This window comes from Sinohyriopsis cumingii, chromosome 18 (genome assembly GCF_028554795.1).
Source record: "Sinohyriopsis cumingii isolate HCF-2022 chromosome 18, ASM2855479v2, whole genome shotgun sequence".
Lineage (NCBI taxonomy): Eukaryota > Metazoa > Mollusca > Bivalvia > Unionida > Unionidae > Sinohyriopsis > Sinohyriopsis cumingii.
This window is the reverse complement of record NC_142978.1, coordinates 60,379,230-60,402,710: the sequence shown is the minus strand read 5'-3', so window position 1 is coordinate 60,402,710 and position 23,481 is coordinate 60,379,230. Positions and strand designations below refer to the sequence as shown.

The 23,481-nt window shown below is 40.9% G+C and overlaps 1 protein-coding gene across 4 annotated transcripts in view; it reads left to right on the top strand.

Moving 5' to 3' along the window:
- Nucleotides 1-532: 532 nt before the first annotated feature.
- The window catches only part of LOC149776759 (polypeptide N-acetylgalactosaminyltransferase 5-like), an 85,476-nt gene continuing 62,527 nt past the window's right edge, over nucleotides 533-23,481 (top strand). For 2 of the 4 annotated variants that reach the window (XM_089941433.1, XM_089941435.1), the window contains exons 1-2: nucleotides 533-676; nucleotides 4,777-5,289. In XM_089941433.1, the coding sequence (XP_089797559.1) occupies nucleotides 4,833-5,289 (457 nt within the window). In that variant the 5' untranslated portion in view covers nucleotides 533-676; nucleotides 4,777-4,832. The remainder of the gene's footprint in view (nucleotides 677-4,776; nucleotides 5,290-23,481) is intronic. The other 2 variants (XM_089941432.1, XM_089941434.1) reach the window with 2 other exon arrangements.

Sequence of the window (23,481 nt, the reverse complement as noted above, 5' to 3'; positions counted from 1 at the left end):
GATTTTATTTACTGCTAAGTGTTGATGAAAAGGCCTGACTGTGCAGAAAATATAGGGGAAGAGGAAACCGGGGATGGTGGGGAGGGGGATAAGACTGAAAATGAGACAAGGTGTTATCGAAATTATATTTTACCATTATTATATATCATCCAACCAGTATCGATACCCCCTTCACCCATCTAAACACGCACGCGCACGCACGCACACAGCTGTTTGTGACGCTCACAAACAGCTGTGTGCGTGTGTGTGTGCGTGTGTGTGTGTGTGTGTGCGTGTGATGCAAGACTATAAAGTACGTGACATACCAAATCTCAGATTTGCACTCATTTCAGGGCCTTTACCAATGCTGGTGATGAGTCACTCTTGCACTCGGTAAGGTATGTAACATCTGTTTTACTTTGATAAACTGTAAAACAGATTCGCTACCTGTTTGTGTTTAAATCCTGCATGTACAAAAAAGCATTCAAAGGGTAGCAGATGTATCCTCAACATATTGATTTATCGTTATATTTTAGTTAGCTATGAGGCATTATACATTTGCAAATAACACGTGTACATTCAATGTATATTTCTGTAAAGTTTTGCTGGTCGCTTTGGAAAAGTTGGGTGTATGTAAATGACAGGTAAACATTAGAAACCTAAAATGGAGTTTTAACGGCAAATATCACAGTTTATGGTAAGTATTTTACATAATCATTCCAAAATTTGTACCTGTAACTAAGCCAAATTAATTTCATACAATGGAGAATTCCATGTTTAAATTGTAGAAATATATCTATATTTTCATTTGTTGTATTTCATTGCAGACTCTTTATTTTTCATAGTAATTTGAATATGATAATTTCTAAAGGTTCTTACAGACGCTATATAGTTTGGGACTTTGGACAGTTGGGAAGTTCGTCACTTTTGTAAAACTCTCTCCTCCAACAGAGTTTTAAGTCATATACTTCCATTTATCCTTCGCAGCCACACACGTCTATGAGATTGATGTGTTGGTTATTCATGTTGTTGCGGACATTGGAACTGGCTTTTCAACAATTCAGTAAAAGTGAAGTTTAAGTTGGAAGTCACGACCGTGAAAATCACAAGTAACGATCTCAAAGTCAAACAATGTAGCCATCTGAAACGGCTGCCACTAAAGTTATCATTCTTATCGTAGCCGTGATTATTCTCCACCGTAAGTTTATTTATGAAGTGTATAATTTAATTTCAAGCTGTAGTTTCAAAAATTAACGAATTTGAGGCATATTATATGATGTGCTAAATTATCCCAAAAGTCAACATTAGTAGATTTGAATGCCACTGATTCAGTGTGTGTGTGTGTGTGTGTGTCTGTTGATTTTTTATTGAAAGTACTTGCTGCCGAATATTAGAAAGGCGTGGATCTCTAAACATAAGTGAATATTTAACATGACAAATCTATTTTTCTCTCAAAGTAAATCTGTATAGCTCTCTTGTTTTACACACACATGAAATCGTTGCATCTGCTATGTGCGAAGACACAGTAAATATACGCTTCACAGATTTCTGATACTGCATACAGATTGAATAAAGTAAGTCATTACGGTCAAGGTATTTTTATAAAATAGCATTAAACTGTACAAAAGAACGGCCATATACTTTAGTCATTTGAAAATGTTCATGAACCCACCCCACTCTGGCTAAATATTTAATCTTAAATATGGGGTAATTATACATTATAAATTCATATCCTACTCGCATTCCATACTCTTTGGTGGTGGTGATAGTAGTGGAGGCGGGGGAGGGTTTGAAGCATACTGCAGTTTTGAGGCATAAAAACCTAATATACGAAGCGAAGCAATGCCATTCGTTTTCACTCTTTATATATCTGATACAATCCCTCTTAGGGTTGGGGGTTGACGTTACAAATTGATCCCATTGAAAAACAGGGAATGCTCCACCTATGAGTTTGCGTGTTAGTTTCTTTCAATACGGAGTTGATCGTTTAGAACAGTTTCCTATTTATTGAACTATAGTTGATACGTATAGTATGAAAACTAAATGAAAGGTGAATGAAAACGATTCAATTCACAGAGCTGAATTTGCATGTGTTGTTTAGAAACGTTTATTTCGGCCACCCTGTTTTGAAACAGTTCTCATCTAAACTTCAGTCTGCAATTGAGAAATTGCGGGACATTGCAATTTTGACTTAGATATGGCATCATCAGTTGAGGGGTCAGTTATTTGTTCATTAGCACTAGATATCAGCGTTGGTCAAGACAATTTAGTACAAACTGTTGCCGGTCCAAATCGGACATTCTCGATATACATCAGGTTCAGGAAGCCGAATAATTTAGGATCTGTGTATATATCAGAATTTGCTTGTTTTAATGTTCTGTTTTATTCAGAACTGCGAAACGTCAATCTCCAATATATATATATATATATATATATATATATAATACAAATCAGATGGCGAATAACAATCCTTTCAAGTGCACTGGATCCAGCTAGGGATCACGTGTCAGGGATTGATTAAGATAAATGCAATAAACTGACAATGAACAGTGCGAAACTAGTAAGCTAGCTAGCCTGAGTGCTTTCGACCCTTTAAAGAGTCCTTTTCAAAGGTAAATACAAATCATAGACAAGACAAACAAATGTGTTTGATGTGTGATGTGATTTTGGTATTTTAACGTAGCTTTAATAATATTTCAATCATATCGCTACGAAGTCTGCAATGTGGCAGTTTATAGTGAGGTCTAGCACTGGGGCATCATGCCGCAGACATGTAGCATGATGTCCCACCCAGTCACATTATCCTGACACCAGGCTGACATGAGCGCCAAGCGAGGCAGCTGTTAGTACCATTTTTGTAAGTTTTTGGTATGACTCGGCCGAGGATCGAACCCACGACCTCCCGCATCCGAGGCGGTAGTCCGAGTTTCCTGTGACCCTTGCCATCCCCATTTTTTAATATTTGGACATGTATGTTGGGGTGTAGGGTCAGAGCGCATTCCCTGTCGAAAAGTTGGAATTCGCCGACACCATTTGGTGTCGGCATGGGGTAGCCGCTTCCTAGCTGACCCAGCACACTTGAACGACCTTTCATCGAGATATACTTGCATGAAATCGATAGGAATATGATTTATTTTCTCAAAAATCGTGAGCATAGCATTCGTCATGTCTTTAATCCGCTGACAGACGAGACGAAATTACGTCGTTGCTGAAATTTGACCTGGATTTGGCCATTTGCATTCCGAGTCACATGACTATACAAATCTCGGAACCTACATGTCAATGACATCAGAGGTGATATAGTCACGTGATATCGACAATAAACAAATTTCCCAAGTTGTTGTACATAGAATTTTGACATATTATATAAAGGTCACTTAATGTTTGTAAATAAATAGAATGCACACTTAATTCTCAACATATTTATTCTTAAAACAACGAACAGAAACCTGTCGGTATCGCAGCAGGGTGGAGAAAACCATTTTCAAGAAGTGATGTTTTTTTGTTGGTGTCACGTGACTACCACATTGACACGTGTTCTTCGTAGTGTATCTGGTGTTCTTCAAATTTCTGCAACATTTACAGATTTTCGTCATTGTTTCACAATAAATATTTTGAGAAGTTCATGTATTTTCATTTTTGTATAAAAATTACATGACTTTTATTTATATGTTCGATTTGTTTTCCTACAGCAACGCTAGAAATGTCTGTTGTTGATATCACGTGACTGTGTGACCGCTGATGTCATTGAGATGTAGGTTACGAGAGTTGTGTAGTCACGTGACTAGGAATACAAATGGCCAGATCCAGGTCAAATGTTAGCAACGATGTAATTTCGTCTTGTGTATCAGCGGATTAAAGACATAAAGAATGCTATGATCGCAATTTCTGAGAAAATAAATCATATTCCTATCGATTTCATGCAGGTATATCTCGATGAAAGGTCGTTCAAGTTTGCTGGGCCGGCTAGTAAGCGGCTACCCCATGCCGACACCAAATGGTGTCGGCAAATTGCAACTTTTCGATAGGGAAGTGCGCTCTGACCCTACTCCCCAACATAAATGTCCAAATATCAAAAATGGGGTGGCAAGGGTCAGAGGAAACTCGGACTACGTAGGCGGACTCTCTAACCACTAGGCCACCGGCGCGGTAACAAACAAATAAAACAGACAAACGGTTTGCGAAACTATACATAGCTGTTACTACAGGAATTCAACCTTTTAACTCCATTATGTGTCAGCTAATTTCTTTCAGCTTGTTGCTGATACTGGAACATATTTTTATTGACATAGAAATTGAAAAGCCATTACGACATCTATTATTTTATGTAATTTTATGTAAGCGCAGATTATGTCCCGGATATTTCATTGTTTTAGTAGGTCATAGGATATTAGGCAAATTTAGAGAATTTTTTAAAAGAAAATGTGTCGGCTGCAAAAGATAATTTTGTTTGTGCATGGTTGTCTTTCTCTTTTATATATATATATATATATATATATATATATATATATATATATATATATAATGTGACGTATACACATACTTACACATCCTATATCGTAAAATCTGAAGGGTTATATATTTATTCATATATTTAAAGGCTTGCTTATGCTACGTTACTGCTTGTTGAATAATTGGCTTACAGGTATAAGTCTCAGTTACTGAATCCTGTAAGGGTGAGGTGGGTAGTATTGGTTATGGCAATTTGTTTTCATCAAAGCATTTGCATGAACTTTTAAATTAATTGCTATTTTTCAGTCATAAAAATCTACATTCAGAACATACTTTTATTTTCAGGGCAATAGCACTTGCGGCCATTCACACTTTTTCTACAGTTAATACCTGTCAGGACAATGGTTTTCCCTAGGTCAGCAAGAAGACTGTTATTTCGCCTGGTATGGATAGTTCCACTGGTGTGGTTTGTCTATATATTTTTTTCTGCCATCAGTACACATTCCGATGTACATTACAATGAACCTAAAAGTTTCAATGAAAATAGTCAAAACAAATTGCCACTTGAACCACCAGGTTCAAAGGTTTTGGTTTTTCAAAAACACAAGGATGAGTTAGATATACCGGTAAAAGTTGTTCCAGTTGAAGCTGAGAAGAATATTGTACCATTCCAAAAAGAAATTGACAATAAAATTGAAAAGGCTGCAACGGAAAATGGAGAGAGGAAAGAGATGGCTCCAAGACATGGTGCAGACGAGAAAGACGAAACGGAAATGAAAGCCGAAGATAGGGAGAAGAAGGCTGCACTTATGGCCCCTGTACACCCGGATAAACCTCTGATAGACCCCAATGCTCCAGGCAAGTCGTGTTAACTAGACACAATTATGTTGAAATTAAGATTTTTATAAAATTTAATTCAATGCACGTACAGTTAATACCATTTGATAGAATGATATCAAATAAGGTCAACTATATATATATATATATATATATATATATATATATATATATATATATATATATATATATATATATAAGCATCTGTATTGTACGTGTCATACTTACATCATGTAAAAAAGTTAAATATAGTAATCGATCTGTCTGGCTGGGGATATTTTATCTCATTCTTGGTTATCATGAATTATATGTATCTGTATGTACAGAGTAAACATTATATTGTCTATTTATGTATTATACAAGCACGTATAGGATTTTGTGTGTGCACAGTAAATTGTTTGTTAATTATATTGAACATTTCTATATACAAAATAAGCCGTGTATTAGCTCTATATTGGCATTTGTGAATATACAGTCATTAGTGTATTATCTCCATACAGGCATTTGCGTCTACACGGTAATCAGTGTATTATCTATCTCCATATAGTCATTTGCATCTACACAGTCATTAGTGTATTAAATCCATATAGGCGTTTGCGTCTGCACAGTAATTAATGTATTATCTACATATAGGCTTTTGTGTCTACACAGTAATTAGTGTATTATCTACATATAGGCACTTGTGTCTACATTGTAGCTGGTGTATTATCTACATATAGGCACTTGCGTCTACGCAGTAATTAGTGTATTATCTCCATATATGCATTTCTGTGTACACAAGAAACCATGCATTTAGACAATTTCTGCGTTGACGCTTTGATTGTCAAATCTTTCGCGTACATCTGTTTTACTGTGGTATGATGCAGGTTATTTCATCATTCGATTATTCTGGTTTTAAAAAATAGCATAGAGAGATTGTAGTGTACAAAATTATTGCTTTTAAATGGAACGTGCCTTTCGTGTGGTTCAATGTGACAAAACATATCAAGAATGATCTAATGATGAATAGGCAAATGATTTGGATAATTATTCATATTGCGATTTCCTTAATCTATCCGTCCATCCATCCCTCAGACCGTCAAGTGACCCCCTCCTCTTTTTAGAAGTACATTCGGGAAAATAAGTACAATAGCCTCCCCGTGAAGTAAAAGTGGAATGACTACTATTCCACACCTCCATCCTCCTTGAGTGCCAAAACTGCAATTTATGCCACAATATATCAATATGAATTTAATAGATCGAATGATCAGCCATGGCTATGACGTTTCACATATGCAACTTACTACGTGGACATGAAAAGGAGAATTGAGATGTGACAATATCTCCTGGTCACCACCCCACCACCATCACCACCCCTTCCAAGCCAGAATTCCTCCCCTTTGACATAACATGGATGATACTTTGACCCTAATCTTGTAACAGTGTATACACTTATTATACATGAAAATACACCAAGGAGCCATGGATCCTTGATCTACGCCCACACGGGTCCTTAATCCTTGGTCATAACTATCAATATCGAAATACTAAAACGATAAATACATTTGATGGACATAAAATGCCAATACACATGCACAGCCGGCACTAACACCTGGAGTTAGTTCTTAGTCCGGAAGTAATTAAAGGGACTAATTACTTGTTTTAAAGAATTCTGAATCATACGGTTTTATGTAAGTCATTATATAGATCAATCAATTTACAAAATCTATATTATTACACGACTTTAATCTGTACAATAGTAACTATTTGGTCTACTGTTTCGGGCCGCGAAAGAACCCAACGTTTGAGTCGACGTTGGATGACTGTAATTGTTGATGCATGGGTATGACCATAGTATTCAAATTAATATAAACCTTATTCTTAATACAGAAGGAAAAATTAAATAGCTTTATATTGTCAACATGAGTGTCAAGCGCTCGCTGTTAAAGCGCGTGTTTGTCTGGGTGTGAGAGAGCAAATGCATATAAAATATAACTCTAAATAAATTACTACAGTCCAATATGATAGTAAAATCGTAGATTATACTCAATGCAAATTTCATCTACAAGGGGAATAAAGCGAAAAGCTAGGGGAAAAGGGCTGCAGCAGCAGGGAGGGCGAACAACCTCTAATTGGTTCACCCGTATTTCGCTAAAATACGCCTTCCTGTGAGATCACAAAAAACCAAAAATAAACGCGATATCCAGCGTAAGACAACTCCGTCGATGACAAATTGGATTACCAGATTATCGCTGATAAGTTTTTTTCTTTGAGATACCCCGAAGAAAATACACGATAGTGTCGGTGACAATTTGGAGGCTCGCCCTCCCTGCTGCTATGAATTAAATCATTATTATGTCAATAATGGCAAATATCGGAGAAGCACATTCCGCTAGACTAGCTAGAGAGCGACTAGAAGCAATCAAAAAATTTCTTCCTGTTCGTGATTCTGTAAGACAAAAACTTCAAGAACGTCAGCAAGCACAAGTTGAATTTGCTACGGGTACAGAACAGTTATCTAAACCCGTAACAACAGCTACTGAAAAAGTTGCAGCGACTACTGAAAGAGCTATATGGGGAGATATTAAGGATGAGGAGGAGAGAAAAAAGCTGGGTATTATTCCAGTATTAAAACAAACCGCTGAGCAGACTGAAAAAATAGCAGCGAGAACTAAAAAAACAAAAAAGATTTTACGAGATCTTCCAACTAATATAGCTGCAGCTCAACCTCCACCCGTCGGCGAAGAAATACTTGAGGGTATTGGTAAAATTCGTACTGAATTTGCCGACGTGAAAAAAGAACTTGCATCTAAACCAATAAAAGAAAATATTGGACTGATTGCAAAATTTAGGGAGGGTTTTGTCGAAGATATTAGAAATAGTAAAAGAGAAAAATTGCCTGAAAAAATATTAATTAGTATATTTAATAAATCTAGTATCTTAAAACCCGGTTTTGAAGGAGTACTTGATGATAATCTTAATACATGGACATATCGCATATATAAAAACAAAAAACAGGCCAGAGATGATGATTTAGAATATAGAAGTCTTGATGAAGAAGTAAAGAGACTTTATAAAGAAACACTGAAACAACTAGAACAACAACAACTCTCCCAGCAGGAACCTTCATATCAACTTCCTCCACCTCTGCAACAGATAGAACAACAACAGTCTTCTTCACCACAGCAAAAGTTGATGTCGGAACTTAAAAGGTCTGAGGAGCTACTTAAAAAAGCAAAAGGAGAAAGATCACCCTTAAGACTGTTTAAGAAAAGCACGGAGACAACGGAAGAGAGAACAACCGGAAGTGGTTTGGGAAGTGGACTTATTGCCTGTCCTGATAATATCCTCAATGACGTGTCACGGTTAGAAGTTCTCATAGGAGGAAAACAAGCTGGGAATAACTCAACAGAAATAATTAATGAAGCAGCTGATATCTGTGGGCCATAATTTCAAGGCGGTATCATGGATACTAGTATCTACGAGAACTTATCGATGAGCTCGTTGATGACTATCATAGTGACTAGTTGTTAGATAAATGAATAATTAAATAAAAATGATCGTACACAATTCTCATCGTAGACCAGTTATGGTTAAGGTGGTAAATTCACAATTGCCAGTATACAGGATGACTTACAGAAATGGATTCGGTGATGTTGTTCGGGGTTTATTCGCGAGGATGGCCCCTAAAGCAATACCGATCGCAAAACAATTATCAATGAAAGCTATTGACGTTAGTAGTGAAAGGGGATCCTATAGCGACAATGGGACTTACCATTAAAAACACCCCTGGGAACATATAGCGACGATGTAAATTTAACATGGAGAAAAACCCTGGGAACATATAGCGACAAGGGAAATTGAACATGGGAATATGGGACTGTTGAGCGTCAAGGGGAAATGGAACAGGGTCGGGACCCTATTTTAATAAGGTCCCTACCTGATGGGTCTCTATATTTTTGTTTTTACAAAAAAAATAAAAAAATGGGGTAGGCAATTGAAAGTCGATCTCTTCTCGAGAGATTGGAGAGGCCCTGAAAAGGGCCTTTGGTTTTCTTCTTCTAATTTCTTATATTTCTCCACCAGCTTCTTATTTTCTGTCCTACACTTTTTCTCTTCTTTTCTTTCTTTTCTTCCTTCTTTTTTTCTTCTTTCTTCTTCTCCTCCTCTTCTTTCTTCTTCTCCTCCTCTTCTTTCTTCCTCTTCTCATTTTCTTCTTCTTTTTCAATTTTTTCGTTCCATGCTCTCATCCTTATCCTTTCCTCTTCATCCTCCTTCTCCTCCTTCTATTTCTTTCAACAGATCACTGATCATTTCCTTTACTTTTCGCAAGTTGTTAATCTCCATCTTCACTCGATGGGGGCTATAAGAATAGTGATCCTCGTTTAAGTTAACTAACATTTGCTCCATCATGCCCAAATTGTCCAGGACGTCTTGCAATGTTTTCATTTTATCAAGCTGGTTCGAAGCCATCTTCTTTTTTATTCTTTGCAGAATGGTGTGAATGACGAACGTTGTGGGCTCTTATAGTTAAAGTGCGGACGTGAAGGAAAACATCCCCCTAAGACACAAAATTTATATTACCTAGATCATTACTTAAAACGCGCGGACGTGAAGGAAAACACCCCCTACTTTTCTCATTTCATATTATCTACTATCTACATATATTAATCAGCAATAAACAAACCCCAAATCTACTATCCACACACGCAAAGCATTAAAATGAAACCCGAATCTACTATCCACACACGCAAAGCATTAAAATTAAACCCAAATCTACTATTCACACAAACGTACTTGAGCGCTTACAAATAAACACAACACACAAGAAAAAAGAGTCAGTGTTTATATTCACACTACTCTACATACACACATTGGCAAATCTATTACTATTTCTTTTCTGGAGTATTGGGTAGCCCTGATAAGGGCTGTTTGTTTTTTGAACTCCATGACACCTGGTTAATGATGGCACCTTCCAGGCCTGGCACCACACACACATCTTCTTCCCCAGTCTCCTTTCACTCTTTTTGAGGGGAGAGCAGAGGCGGGATAAGTGGCTTCAGAATCCCAATCTTCTGTCTCTGGGATTCTGAAATTTCCTCTCTCCTTTTCTTCCTCTTCTTTGTTTCTTCTCTCCTCCTCTTCTTTGTTTCTTCTCTCCTCCTCTTTCATTCTTCCCTCTTCTACTATGGCCTCTGCAGCCAGCTCATTCACTATACGCCTGGCATATTCCAGGTGTACATGAAGTTTAAGCAGTTTTGCTAGTCTGGTGTTCATTCTCTTGATCAATCAACAAAGGTAGCTAGATTGCCGAGCGATTTTCAATTTATAGTGAAAGCGCGGACGTGAAGGAAAACATCCCCCTAAGACCAAAGTTATATTACCTAGATCATGACCAAACAACGCGCGGACCTAAAAGAAACACTCACTCACTTTTTTACTACCCATTACTAATTTAAAAATGTTCATTAATCACTTCAATATACTATTCACATACGCAAAGCAATCAAATCAAACCCCAAATCTACTCTCCACGCACGTCAAACAGCATAAAATATGATCATTATCTACTATCCACACAAACACATACAATCACACCAGAAAAGAGTCAGTGTTTATATTCACACTACTCTACATACACACATTGGCAAATCGATTGTTATTTCTTTTCTAGAGTATTGGGTAGCCCAGAAAAGGGCTGGGTTTTTTGCTTGTGTGAAGTTGAAGCTAGGGCCATCTTTTAGTTTCTAAGAATGCGACGTCCTCTGATGATAGACTTTCTGACGATAGGTCTGCTTCTTCGGAAAGAGAAGAAGAACTCTTTGGTGTCGATACGACAATCGACAAAGCCTCTGTCAGGTTCAGGTTCCTGCTGCTGCTGTTGTTGCTGTTGCTGCTCTCTCCGCTGTTTCTGAAGTCTGTACTTCTCTGTCCATTCTTCTTTCTCCCTGTTCACGTCTTCTCTGAAGAGCTCTTCTATCAGGTCTTCAGTGATTTTTAACATTCTCACATTCTCTATCTCTTCTGGCTTCGGTATCAGACTGTGTCTGACCCTATGCAAATTCACGTAGGCTTCGTTTAGCTGAGCTAGTTTGGAGCACATCTTCGTAGGAGGATGAGTCGACAATGGATGGTTAGACTGGAGGCTACCCCCGGCTTTAAAGTCAAAGCGCGGACGTGAAGGAAAACATCCCTCCACGGTTTTCGAGCCGCAACGTTCAATGAGTGTCATGAGAGGGATAGTAAGAAGTCAAAGAGCATGAATCAAGATTTCTATAGTCAAACAAACCACAAAGGCATTTTTTCTTCAAAACACAACATTTTTTATTCAAAAATCACTTAACACTAACAAACAACTCTAACATTTTTAATAATAATAATTCAACAATATAACATCAAACATTTTTTTCAAATCACAAACATTTTTTTCAATTAACTCTCTACTTTAAACAGGGTTGACAACGTTGTGAATGAAATTGAGATTTCCATTGTTGGAAGTCATTAAGCCATTGATGGACACAATTCATTTTCCTAGCGTGAGACAAAAGATAAGCACAATGGTCACAGAACCATTGATCTACTTTCACATCGTTTCTTGAAGAACAACGAGGATCAAAATGAGTCACTGAATGTTCTAAGGAATAGCCCAGGCTGCGATGATGCAGAAAATACACACAATATTGTCCACACACCAAGGAATCTGTGCCTTGTAATTTCACATTATTGAATCGGGTGGTCTGAGCATTTCTTCTCATAAAGTCGATGATATCGTCTTCCAAAGGAGGCAATCCATACGAATCGAAATATTCCACACATCCTTCTTGAGGAAAGTAGACGGCTACCCAGTGGGTTCCTGGGAGATGACTGTCGTCCGTGTTGATCACATAAGCTAGATGGTCTTGAGGTTTGCGATGAGGGAGTTCATCTTTAGCACAGACGACAGGATTCCAAGAAGCCGTGTACGAGCTGTGGTTCAAAAGGTAATAAAGTTCCCAGGTATCCATTGATTTGTGTGGTTTTCTTCTTCACAGGCAATAATAAGTGATCAATTCGATCCTGACTTTTTGCTTGAAAATGTCTGACAAGTAAAAGGCGTTTAGCTTCGTCTCCCTACTCTGATTCAGGACAGCTTCGATACGATGAATCTCTTGAGTGGTTAATGGTGGACAAGAATGTTCACGCAAGTCTTTATACCACTGACGCAACACGACTTCTTCCGAGATGAGACTCCAAGCTTCGTCCAGATACTCGTCCAATTTTTCTTCTTGACTCAGCATCAGGCATTTATCGTGTTGAATTTGACTGGGATGATCGTTCTGACATCCATAGCAATCTTTCTTGATCAATTCCGTCACTTTTTCGACCAAGTGTTTGGCAAAACAGGAGACTAAATGCGCTTCTTGTTCTGGCCATCTCGACTTCATCATGACAACTTCTTTTCTTTGTCTTGGGATTCTTCCACGGTCTCCTCACATTCCATGTCCAAAGTTTCTCCACTAGGTAAAGAGGGATAACAGTCTTCCATAGCTTCTAATAGTCTAGAATGACTTCTCTCAAACTGTTGATTTCTATGGTATTATCAAATTCTGCATACAGGATAACGTTGACTGTCTTGGGTAAAGGTTCTGCAAACTGAAGTTCCACACGAATCTGGCCGGATTTTATAGGGTGGAAATGTCCCTCGTCGCTGCCCTGGTCAGGGGTGAAATCCAAAACCCACAAAGCATAGCCTCCTGCGTAATCTTCGTACGTAATGCCGTGACTGGTGTTGGTTCCTAACTGACCGGTGGCTTCGTACAGGAACAAGTACGATCTCAAGTAATTCATCTTCGTGAGATCAAAGTCCGGTTCGAAAGGTCGGGTACACAAGGTCTTGCCATCGCGACTGACTTCGATTTTCTTCACGTTGAAGTGTTTACCTGCCCTCAAGAAGGCTTCTTTCGGGTTTTGTTTGTCGATGATGACATTTTGGAGAAATTCTTTGCCTTGCGTCAGTGCGGCATCTTTCAAGGCATGCAATCTGCGTGTCACCATCGGTTTCAACACCGGAGCCACCGAACGAAAGGCTGATTTCAACATATCTCCTAAACCGTGTCCTGGAGAACCGTTTTCGAAAATGGAGTTTCACCGTGACTTTTCCTTTGGTAAATGGAATATTTTGTCCCAAATCTCCTTTTATAGCAATGTTGACCGTGTCCAAATACGACTTGCTGACAGGCAAATAATGAGGATGTACAAATTCGCGGTGAACGTGATAAATGTTTCCACCTTCCTCGTCAGCGTTCGTGGCACAATTCACTTTGAAAAGAATGACACGCAGTAACGGCACGGAGGTGTGTCCCACCACGTTGTACTCCACCACATCGGAGTACACAAACATCGAATTCAGTCCCTGGTTCAGTTCTACCGGGAAACGAAAATACCTTGCAAAATGCCCGTTGTTCTCAATGTCTGCCATTTTAATTTTTTTGGCGTCCTTATCCGTGACCATATTGAGGTCTCCACCCAAAATGTCATACAATTCAGGGCAAAATTTAATACGTATACTTCTTTCCTCACTTTCAAATCTGATGAGTAGAAGGTGAGACTGTTTATGGTATTCAATGGTGACACGTTTTTTCAGTCCGGTCAGAACTTTGTCAAATGCTGCATAGAATTTGTAAGCGATTGCCTCCACCAGATGTTGACTACTAAAATAATGGCCTGAGTTAATTTTAAAGTGATAAACGTAAAAAGGGGGAGAAGTGTCACTGCTGCTGCGGGCTAGTGCTGTCTTCGGAAGTGATTTATGTTGATGAGTGGTCGTCATGGTTTGCTGTACTGTTTGGTCCAGAACTTCGACGTCAAAAGTATTTTGAGTTTCAGTGATGTTTTTGATTTGTGTTGGGTAAATCATTTCTACCAAAGCCACTTCCCAACGGGCTTCGTGATCTAAGGGGATGGCCTGAGGTAATTTGGCCGTGTAACAGCACAACGTGTTGTTGGGAAACACCTCCATGGAACTGTCACTGGGTAAGGTTAAGTAAAATTGGTTTTGCTGACTCATAATTCCAGAGTTTTGTGGCTGTCCGAGGGGTTACTGGACGTCAGAGGCGTGTCTCCGCCCAAAATGGGGTTCTGATTGTGGTTGTTATTGGAGTGGTGACTGACACTGGCATTGGACACAAGGTTCCCGTGGTTCCCGTTCGAGGAGAATTTCAGGGAGGGATTGGGAAGCAGGTAACCGATGCAACTGCTCAATAAAATGGTCCACAATTGTTTGTCTCCTTGTTGCAAACTCAAATTGGCAATGGCTGCCCCGATGACACAATACATCATGAAGATTTGGCAGAAAAAGACGATTTGCGTTTTAGGCACACGTTCTCCACACCACACCCACAAAGGCTGTTTTTGTAAATCTTACAGAGAAGAACTGGGTGAAGGATTGGTAGCCGTAGTAGCTGCGTCTGCGTGAAAGGGCATGATGGTCACTTCTTTTTATAGTCGATGACTTGCGAAGCGTCGATCCAAGAATCAAAACTGGGTGGATATCCTTTCCAACGTACTTTGACTTCTTTGACACGTCGTTTGCCCACTTTACGGGTTCTGCGTTCGAGAATGCTTTCGAAGTCGTACACGTCGTCTTCTTTTTTGGTGACACGTTGTAACTCGGGCAAATAAAACGTTCCTTTGAGCACTTCTCCGTTCATGTCTTCCAATTTATAGACGGCAGGGTGACGGCCATGCACTCGTCCAGTGACACGAAACAATTCGGTAGTCCAGTTAGGTAAGTAACCTTTGTCGAAAGTGCGTTTGGTTTTGCCAATGCGCACCCAATCTCCTACGTCCAACACTCCACTTTTCTTGAGGACAGCCCTCCTCGGGGACGTACCAAACAGGCGCTCAAACACCAACACTTCGTTGTCGGGAGTCACTTCTTGCGGGGCACGTCCGATGCTTCGATGGTAAGATTGGTTGTACGCTTGCACCAGGCGCGGTAAGATGTCGATGTACTTCAGAGTGTGGTGATGCGTAAAATATTTCCACATGCGTTCTTTCAAAGTGCGTTGAAAACGTTCCACGATGCTGGCTTTGGTTTCGGGATTCTCGGTGGCAAAAAAATGAATGTCACGTTTCTTTAATTCTTTTTGGAAAGCTTGGTTCAGAAACTCGGTACCTTTGTCCGTTTGCCATCGAAGAGGGTGATGACCGCTTTGTTTCAACACCCGTTGCAGGGCTCGCACTAACTCGCTGCTCGATTTGGAAGTCAAGGACACGACCGAGGCAAATTTGGAAAAGACGTCGATGACACAATACAAATATTTGTAGCCACGATTGTAGCTGGCCAAATGAGAGACATCGGCTAAATCGGCTTGCCATTGATGATCGATGCCTTCCACTCGGGTGCGACTTCTGGAAAACTTGCGTCGAATGGGCTTGTGCAAAGTGTAGGTAGCTTGTTCTTGTAACCATCGTTGCACTTGAGGTAAACGGAGACTTTTCAGTTGCGTTTTGGCAGCACGATACAATTTTTGAACTCCTGCGTAACCTGCAGGATGGGAGGGATCGTAGTAAATGCTGGCTAACACTTTTTCCATTTTTTGTGTTGGTTTGTTAATAAGGTACCCACTCTCTTGGGATATTTTCTTGGATTGCAATGCTTTGCGTGTGCGACCGGCAATAGGTGTCGAAGAGGAGAATGTCTGAACAGGGGATATCGGTTCTTGTTTCACTTCTGTCTTCACTTTCTTTTTCTCTTGTGATGAAGAAGGGGTGGTCATCATCTTTTTAATCCATCCAATTCTGGAGGTAGGTGGTGTTGTTAACTTGCGTACTTCTTCTGGTGGAGTTTGAAACCCTTCTTCTTCTTCTCCTTTTTCTGTCTTGGTCACTGGTAGTGGTGGTGGTGCTGGTGCTGGTGATGGTGCTGGACTTTTCATCAAGGTCTTAAAGTCTTTCAGAGTGGGTAGAGCTGTTTCGTCTAAAGCTTTCTGGTGAAAGAGTTGCAGTCGTTGCAAGAGTTGACCGTACTTTTGCGATTTTTCTGTTTCGGACAAATCTTGGCGATCCATCAAGGACTGCAATTCGTGTTGTAACTGGGACATCTCGCTCAAAATGGGATTGGGAGGTAAATGTGAGGTGCGTTGTTCTTGCCAACGATGGTATTCCATCCATCGTTTGTAAGTCACTAAAGCTAGTTTTCGTCCTTCCATGGGCAATGGACCTAACAAGAGGGGTAAAATGCCTCCACGTTGGACCAACATCTTCTTCTTTTAACGAATGCGAATTTTCTTTTGAACCATTTGGCGAAGAACGTGACGATGTTTGCCTAAGCATTGTTTCTGGTGTTTGGACAAAGGGATCGTGCCTTTCAAGACGTTCAAACAACATTCGCACACGGTATCGATGACCTCTTTGGAGGCTGATTGAATGAGTTTTTTCGTAGGGGTGGAGAAGCTTTGGACAGGACAGATAACATGTCCCCATGTTTGACTAAACGAGGAGGCAGTCCTTTCCTTTTCTTTCCTTGGATTTTAGAACAGGGATGTTTTCTGGAGGGTGACATCTTTGAGTCTTCAGCACCAAAAACACTGATACCCCAACTTAGTCACAGGCCTTTTTTTATACTGGAACGCGTCGCCACTGGTTGTCTTTACGGCGTATCAACTTCAGGACAGGCATGACACGTCGTGCAGGGGTACGCAACGGACTAAATCGAGCCAGTTCTTGCTTGGACAAATCCAGTAAACTTTGTAACATGCCCGATCTCTCTTAGACTTTGATTTTGGGAGAAGGTACTTTGTGAGCAGCGGCCACTGCTACTAAATTGGAGGGTCCTGCCACTGGGGAAGTTCTTGGGGTTATCAACGGAGAAGTTCTTGGTGTGATCAACGTCTCCAAGTACTTTTCAGTTATTGGTGTCATCAACGGAGAAGTGAATAAACCTGAGGCTACCGGAGACGTGGTCACCGCCTTTTCAGGTCGTGGTTTGCGAGTGTAAGGTTGTGTCATGGCCGAAGTGCCTCTCTTGCGACTAGTTTTCTTCTGTGGGCTTTTCTTTTTCTGAAACTTTTTCTCTGTTTCTTTTTCTGGGGCTTCTTTTCTTTTTCCGGGGTGGTGTCTGGTAAGAGGAGGGTCCCGCCACTGGAGAAGTTCTTGCAGACACTGGTCTCCTTGAGGACTTGGTCTTGACACCGTGGCTCTTTTTCTTCTTCTTGGAGCTTCGTTTGACTTTTGTCTTGGGGAGAAGTTTGGGGGCATTAGGATCCCATCTTAAGAGAGACCGAATAATGACCCCTCCAAGAGTACCGCTCCCTCCAGGTTTCAAAATGATTTGTTTTTTGGTTTGATTGTCGATGCGAGGATCGGCCAGTTGGGTCAAAGCGACTTTGTTTCGATCAAAAAAGCGTTTGGTTTGATGAGGAATCTGAATGATCCCTTGGAGTAATTGACGTGCCGTCACCGTGAACCATCGTAAGACTTCTTTGAGACTAGCTTCTAAGACACGAGCCCGTAATTGTGGATTTTTTTCTCGACTGATGCCATACAAGGCACGAATCAATTTGACGGGAAGATGCGACTGAAGGGACGTCATGTTCAAACTGTGTGAGACAGACGAAAAGTGTCTGACGTTTTCATAGATTTTTTTTGTTGAGTGAAGTTAAGTCGAGGATGGAGACGTGTACAGGACAGGCCCTCCGTCTTGGCACCAGTGGTGAAACAAGTGGGTACGAAATCGCAAATCATCGGGGGTCGTAGGTTTCAAATCGACGAGTAAATAGGCGTGTGGAGTTTGAGTGTCATCGTCGTACGCCTGAGTCAGCCAAGGCGTTCCTAACTGTTTGGCTAAGACTTGCACTTGCGATTTATCTCGAGGGCTTTTAAACAAGACCACGTAATGCGCATTGAGACTGATGGTGCTATGGACATTACTTTGTTGAAACAAATTTTGGGTGATGTAAACGACACTGGCATTACGGTGATGCCCTTTGCGCGTGAACCACAGTTTAATTTCTTCTTCGTCTTCTCCTAACATGTCGTCGAAAATGACCAAATGGGTTTGACGGGAGTCAGAGACGATGCCGTCGTCTTCTTTAGGAATGCCTTCCACAAGCACGATGGAATCGCCTTGACTTTCTCGCAAGAGGCTGTACGCCGATTGCCACTCTTTGTAACACCACACGATACGTTGAGGTGGTCGATCGATCAAATGATGTTTATGTTCGATCAAACGTTTGACGAATTCGGTTTTGCCTGAACCGCTAGGTCCAGCAATGAGCATGTTAAAGGGATGGTGAAGATACAACGCCTCCCAGCTGGCACGATCTAAGTGTTCGTCGATGACTTTGACAGTGGAGGAAGAGGGAGCAGAGACAGCAGAGGTAGCCATAGTGTTAGGAATGTCACTTGTGACACGAAAACAGACAAGACAAGAGTTTATATACTTTTTTCAGGACACGTTTATTTAATGTTTCAAATATGAACAACACGAAAGACAAAAATACATAAAAGCCAAATAGTTATGTACAGGAATAAAAAACACATCAAAACGATCAAAGTGGAATATAAACAAGTCCCTGTACAACATGTTTTGGGTAACCAAGATGTCCTAGGGACAGTTTGTAATGTTCTTACAGCCTCTACATGAGGTATTGTCACACAAGTGTCCTCTCGGAATGACCTTTCAGGAACGTCCATGACAGTCCTGTCCTGAAGTGAGTGGTTGTTCTCGGTGACAGGTTCTTCTGGCACTGTCACTAACACAGGTTGAAAAGTAACTTTTTTCCTTGAACAACTCTTGTGCATATTGGGCCACTTCTTGGGTCCAAGCTTCAAAACCCCCCTTTTTCCAGTCACGAACATCTGTCCAATGGGGGTGTAAGTCACAAGCTACACACACATCGTCATACACGTCTTCGGTATCTAAAAGTTCACGAATCTTTTTTTCCTGTTGAGGTCGAGAAGTATTAAGATGAAAACGCAAGGCTTTGAGCAAAAGGAGTCTTTCGTGACCATTTAAGGCTATTGGGGTGGTAAGTACTGATCGTAAAGAGTCCACAAGGAATCGGCTGGTAAACGAAATCTCAGAAAACAAGTCACTAAGACACACACTTTGCGTCGCCCCAAATTGAATGGATACAGTTCTTGTAATAATTGATGGTAATGATCCACGGTTTGAATATGGTCATTCAGTTCCTTCCACGGAATCTGTTCAATCACTTGTGACATAAGCCGTGGCATGGATTCCTGATTTTATAGTCACTTTATTTCGGAAGCAATAAAGGTACTTTCTAACTAGACATCTTCGTTCTCCAGTAGGGAATCTAAATCTTGCATACTGTAACCTACACTTCAGAGTTTGTCTAGATGTTTCGTCTTCCGCTAAGCAGATTCCACGTAACATATGTTGGTAATCCTTTAACTCGTCTTCCTCAATACGTTGCTCTAGGTGAATCTCGAAGTAACCAAAATTACGAACATTTAGTTCATTCACTAACTGAAAGTGATGAACAAGGTCTGACCACTGAAACAATTTCTGACGAATCAGTCCTCTTATACCATTCAGGTACCAGTGGTTAAAGATCTGGTGACGTAACGGATGCAATTGTTCTTTACGTTTGACTTGTATTTTGACCAGCTCTCGGTAAATGCGTTCTCTCAACTCCACAGGCAAAGCACGAATGTTCTCTTGTAAAGTATCCATAAGTATATACACTGTTTTTGGAATCCTTGGGTGGAGACCAATAGCCTCGTTTACCTTTGTGCCTGATGTAATATCCACTCATAATCAGTCTTCTTATACTTTGGAACAGAGCATAATTTAAAAATGGATGCGTTTGCGTTTCACTTGTATTTTGATCAGTTCCCTGTAAATGCGTTCTCTTAACTCCACAGGCAAAGCACGAATGTTCTCTAGCAAAGTATCCATGAATAGGTCATACTAAATCCTCTTTCTGACACAAGAAATGTACCGTTTGCACAGACATTGGTTTTACTTCAGTGTCGAATTTAAATCGTTTAGTCACTAATTTACACATCACAATTCGTTCAGAAGTTTCCTCTTTCACTAAGTTGACATTGTGTAAAAGATGTTGGTAAGTCTTTAACTCTTCCTCTGGAATTCGATGCAGTAAGTTTACAATGTAGTAGATAGAATCGTCCATACCAAACCATCAATAGCAAACCAATCCTTTTTAAAACCAGGGGTTCGTTGATCAATGTCTGTCCAATGGAACACTTTCAACTGAATCAGTCCTTGTATAGCATTCAGGTACCAGTGATTTAAAAATTGGTGACGTAACGGATGCAATTGTTCTTTACGTTTGACTTGTATTTTGACCAGCTCTCGGTAACTGCGTTCTCTCAACTCCACAGGCAAAGCACGAATGCTCTCATGTAAAGTATCCATTTAATATATTGTCCTACTAAGGGTAAGTAATGACAACTGGGAGACCATCGAGCATGTTCCAGGTAGGCTGAATCTTGCGGTTCCCAGTGGTGAAGTGACACACCACAACTGAAGCACTGGACTTTATCCCCTTCGCCCAAGTAATAAAATCCGGCTCTGGCTAATTCTTCGGGGGTCGGTCCTCCCAGATACTTAGGCCATTTTCCTTTGAACGATTGAAGACGATTTTCAAAGTCGCAGTATTCTGACAAACGCACAGGGAACGAATATTCGTGTTTCACAGGTTCGTTTCGATGAGGGTTGGATGACATGGACAGGAGTTTGCTCAGGGCTGGATCACATCCGTAGGGAGTTCGACGTGAAGGTGGACATCCAGCTTTAAAACGAAACCCAGTAAAGTGTCCAAGAGGACGAGCGGCATCGCTTTCGCATCCCTCAGGTTTGACACGCACAGCATCACTTTCCATGATAGGGGTAGTGAGAACAAAGTTCCCATGATGCTTTACAGAATCGCTAAGGACACAACGTACAGCATCGTTCCCATCGCAAGGCTCACAATCGCATTCCACTTCAGAGGCCCCAAACTTGAATTGTGCCTGTCTGAACTTGTTTTGTGTTTCTCTGAAAGTATTCATCTTGTTCGCTTGGTCTTGGTAGTCACAATGAACTATCGATCTTGACCATAGCCCCTTTTTATACTAGTCGCAATGCAGTCTCAAGCTTGTACATCGTTCCTTTTTTATGTCTAGTTTCGGAAGGTACCGTCTCTAAGGTACCGTCATAATTGTACCGTAGTGTAATGGGTGGAAAGGCCATAGAAAGGTAAGGGCAGTGCGGAGACCATCGAGTATGTTACAAAATAGCTGAATCTTTATAGATACATAGATCCATTCGTAACTTCAGTCCGCAAGCGAAACACTGTACTTCGTATCCCAATCCAGACTCCGGTCCCAAGTAGACAAATCCTGTTCTAGCTAAAACATTCGAAGAAGGTAATCCTTCCCAATCCGTAGGCCATGCTTGAAACGTTTTCAATCGACGGGCACAATCACAATAGTCAGGTAAGAAGACCGGAAAATGGTAGGGTTTGAACTTGGAGTTCTCATCGGGTTTCTCACTCGATTCTTGCTGTGGCGAAGTCATCCTTCTAGTGGGTGGCTATCCTCTTACAGCCAATGTTTTATACCGACATGTCCATACGGCAAAGTAAAGTGATTGGGAAGCCGCACTCGCTTCTGGTACACGATTTGATAGACTTTTTCCAAGGGTCGACTGACGATGTGGTGAGTGGGTAAACGTACAATCTTGTTGGGCTGATAGGTGGTCACTTTAAAGTGTTCATCCTCTCTAGACTGCAAGGCTTCTTTCAATACCCCAAAGTTGACCACTCGACTGGTACGATAATTCAGAGTCAATCCTTTCACTTTACACGTCGTGTGCACTTCTCCTTGTTTGTCCCGGTATTCGTAGCCGTAATTTTTTGGACCACCACTGACGAAACTTAGAATCTTGTCGTCGGGATCCTCGTCTGTCCAGGCTCCTAAACGGTCTCCTTCGATGTCAGGGTGATGTTGACTAGGGTGATCGATGTAAATGCAACTGTCTGTGTCAAAGTATAGGACGCGTTCCCCTAACAGTTTTAAAGCTTCGTACAATTTTAAGCGAGCATGAGCTGTCACGTAAGCCGCAATGATGACATTTCCAAAAGGGTCGTCTTATACAAAGTCCAGATCTTCTTCGTAATTCACTAAGATCAAATTTTCGCAAACGACATCCACGTGTTTCATGAATCTGGTTTTGACGTGAATCGTCTGGAAGTAGCGGGAAGGTTCTGTCAAATATTCCGTCTTGGGTAAACACGGGCGTTGTGCCATTTTGCCCCACAAGCAATTTGACATCACTTGGCAAACGATCGCCTGCCTTCGTTTTTCTCGATGTGGTCTAAAGTGATGCCTTCTTGTTCCCGGTATTTCTCTTTGAATGTCTTTTGGTCTTCGGGAGTGTGACACCAGGAAGGATAGCTGCTGGGTTCTTGCTTCAGTTTCAAAAAGGCATCCACATAGTCTGCGAAAATGCCTTTCTGACTGGGGTCATCCTTGTGGTATTGTTCTGTCTTGGGAAAGTGGCAAAGTTCGTACACTTCTAACAGTTGGTATCCCATGTCCAGAGCTTTGAACAATTCTACGCTGACCCACGTCCCCGTCAAGGCCCGTTCTTCCTGCGTGTGCTGACAAGGCTGGTCTTGGTTTCACGTTTCGGTACAAGTACGGCACAAAGGAAACATCAGTTTGCCTTGACAATGGTGAGGTAAGACGGGATGGTATAGGTTCGTGGGAGGCAAAACTTTGCACTTGATCAAGCCTTCGTATTGTCGAATGTTTTTCAGGTCGATGTGTTCGGTGAACAATTGTGGGTGCCCTGCAGGAAAGCGACAATATTTGCACACGTAAGGATACAGCGAACACACGTCCAAGTATTTGATTTCTTCTCCTTTCTCTTCGTCGGCTTAGTACAGCAAACAGGTGGCATTGGTCCTTCCTCCGTGCAAACTATCCCTCGGGTTCAGGGGGTCCATGAACTGGTAGCTTTCCACGAGTCGTTCAAACTCGGGATCGGTTTTCAAAACCGTGATCGTACTCGTGTTCCCACATTTCCACCACTTGGTATCCTTCCTGTTCTAACTTTTGGCGTCGCTGACAAGTGGCTTGGTACAAGTCTTCCATGGTTCGTTGTAAAAACTGATTTTTAGTGCCGCGGTCAGGGTAACAGACGGGACATCCGTGAAATAAGCAACCATTAAACTCGTAAACGATCTTGGGGTTTTCTAAGTCTCAGCCATCGACCGA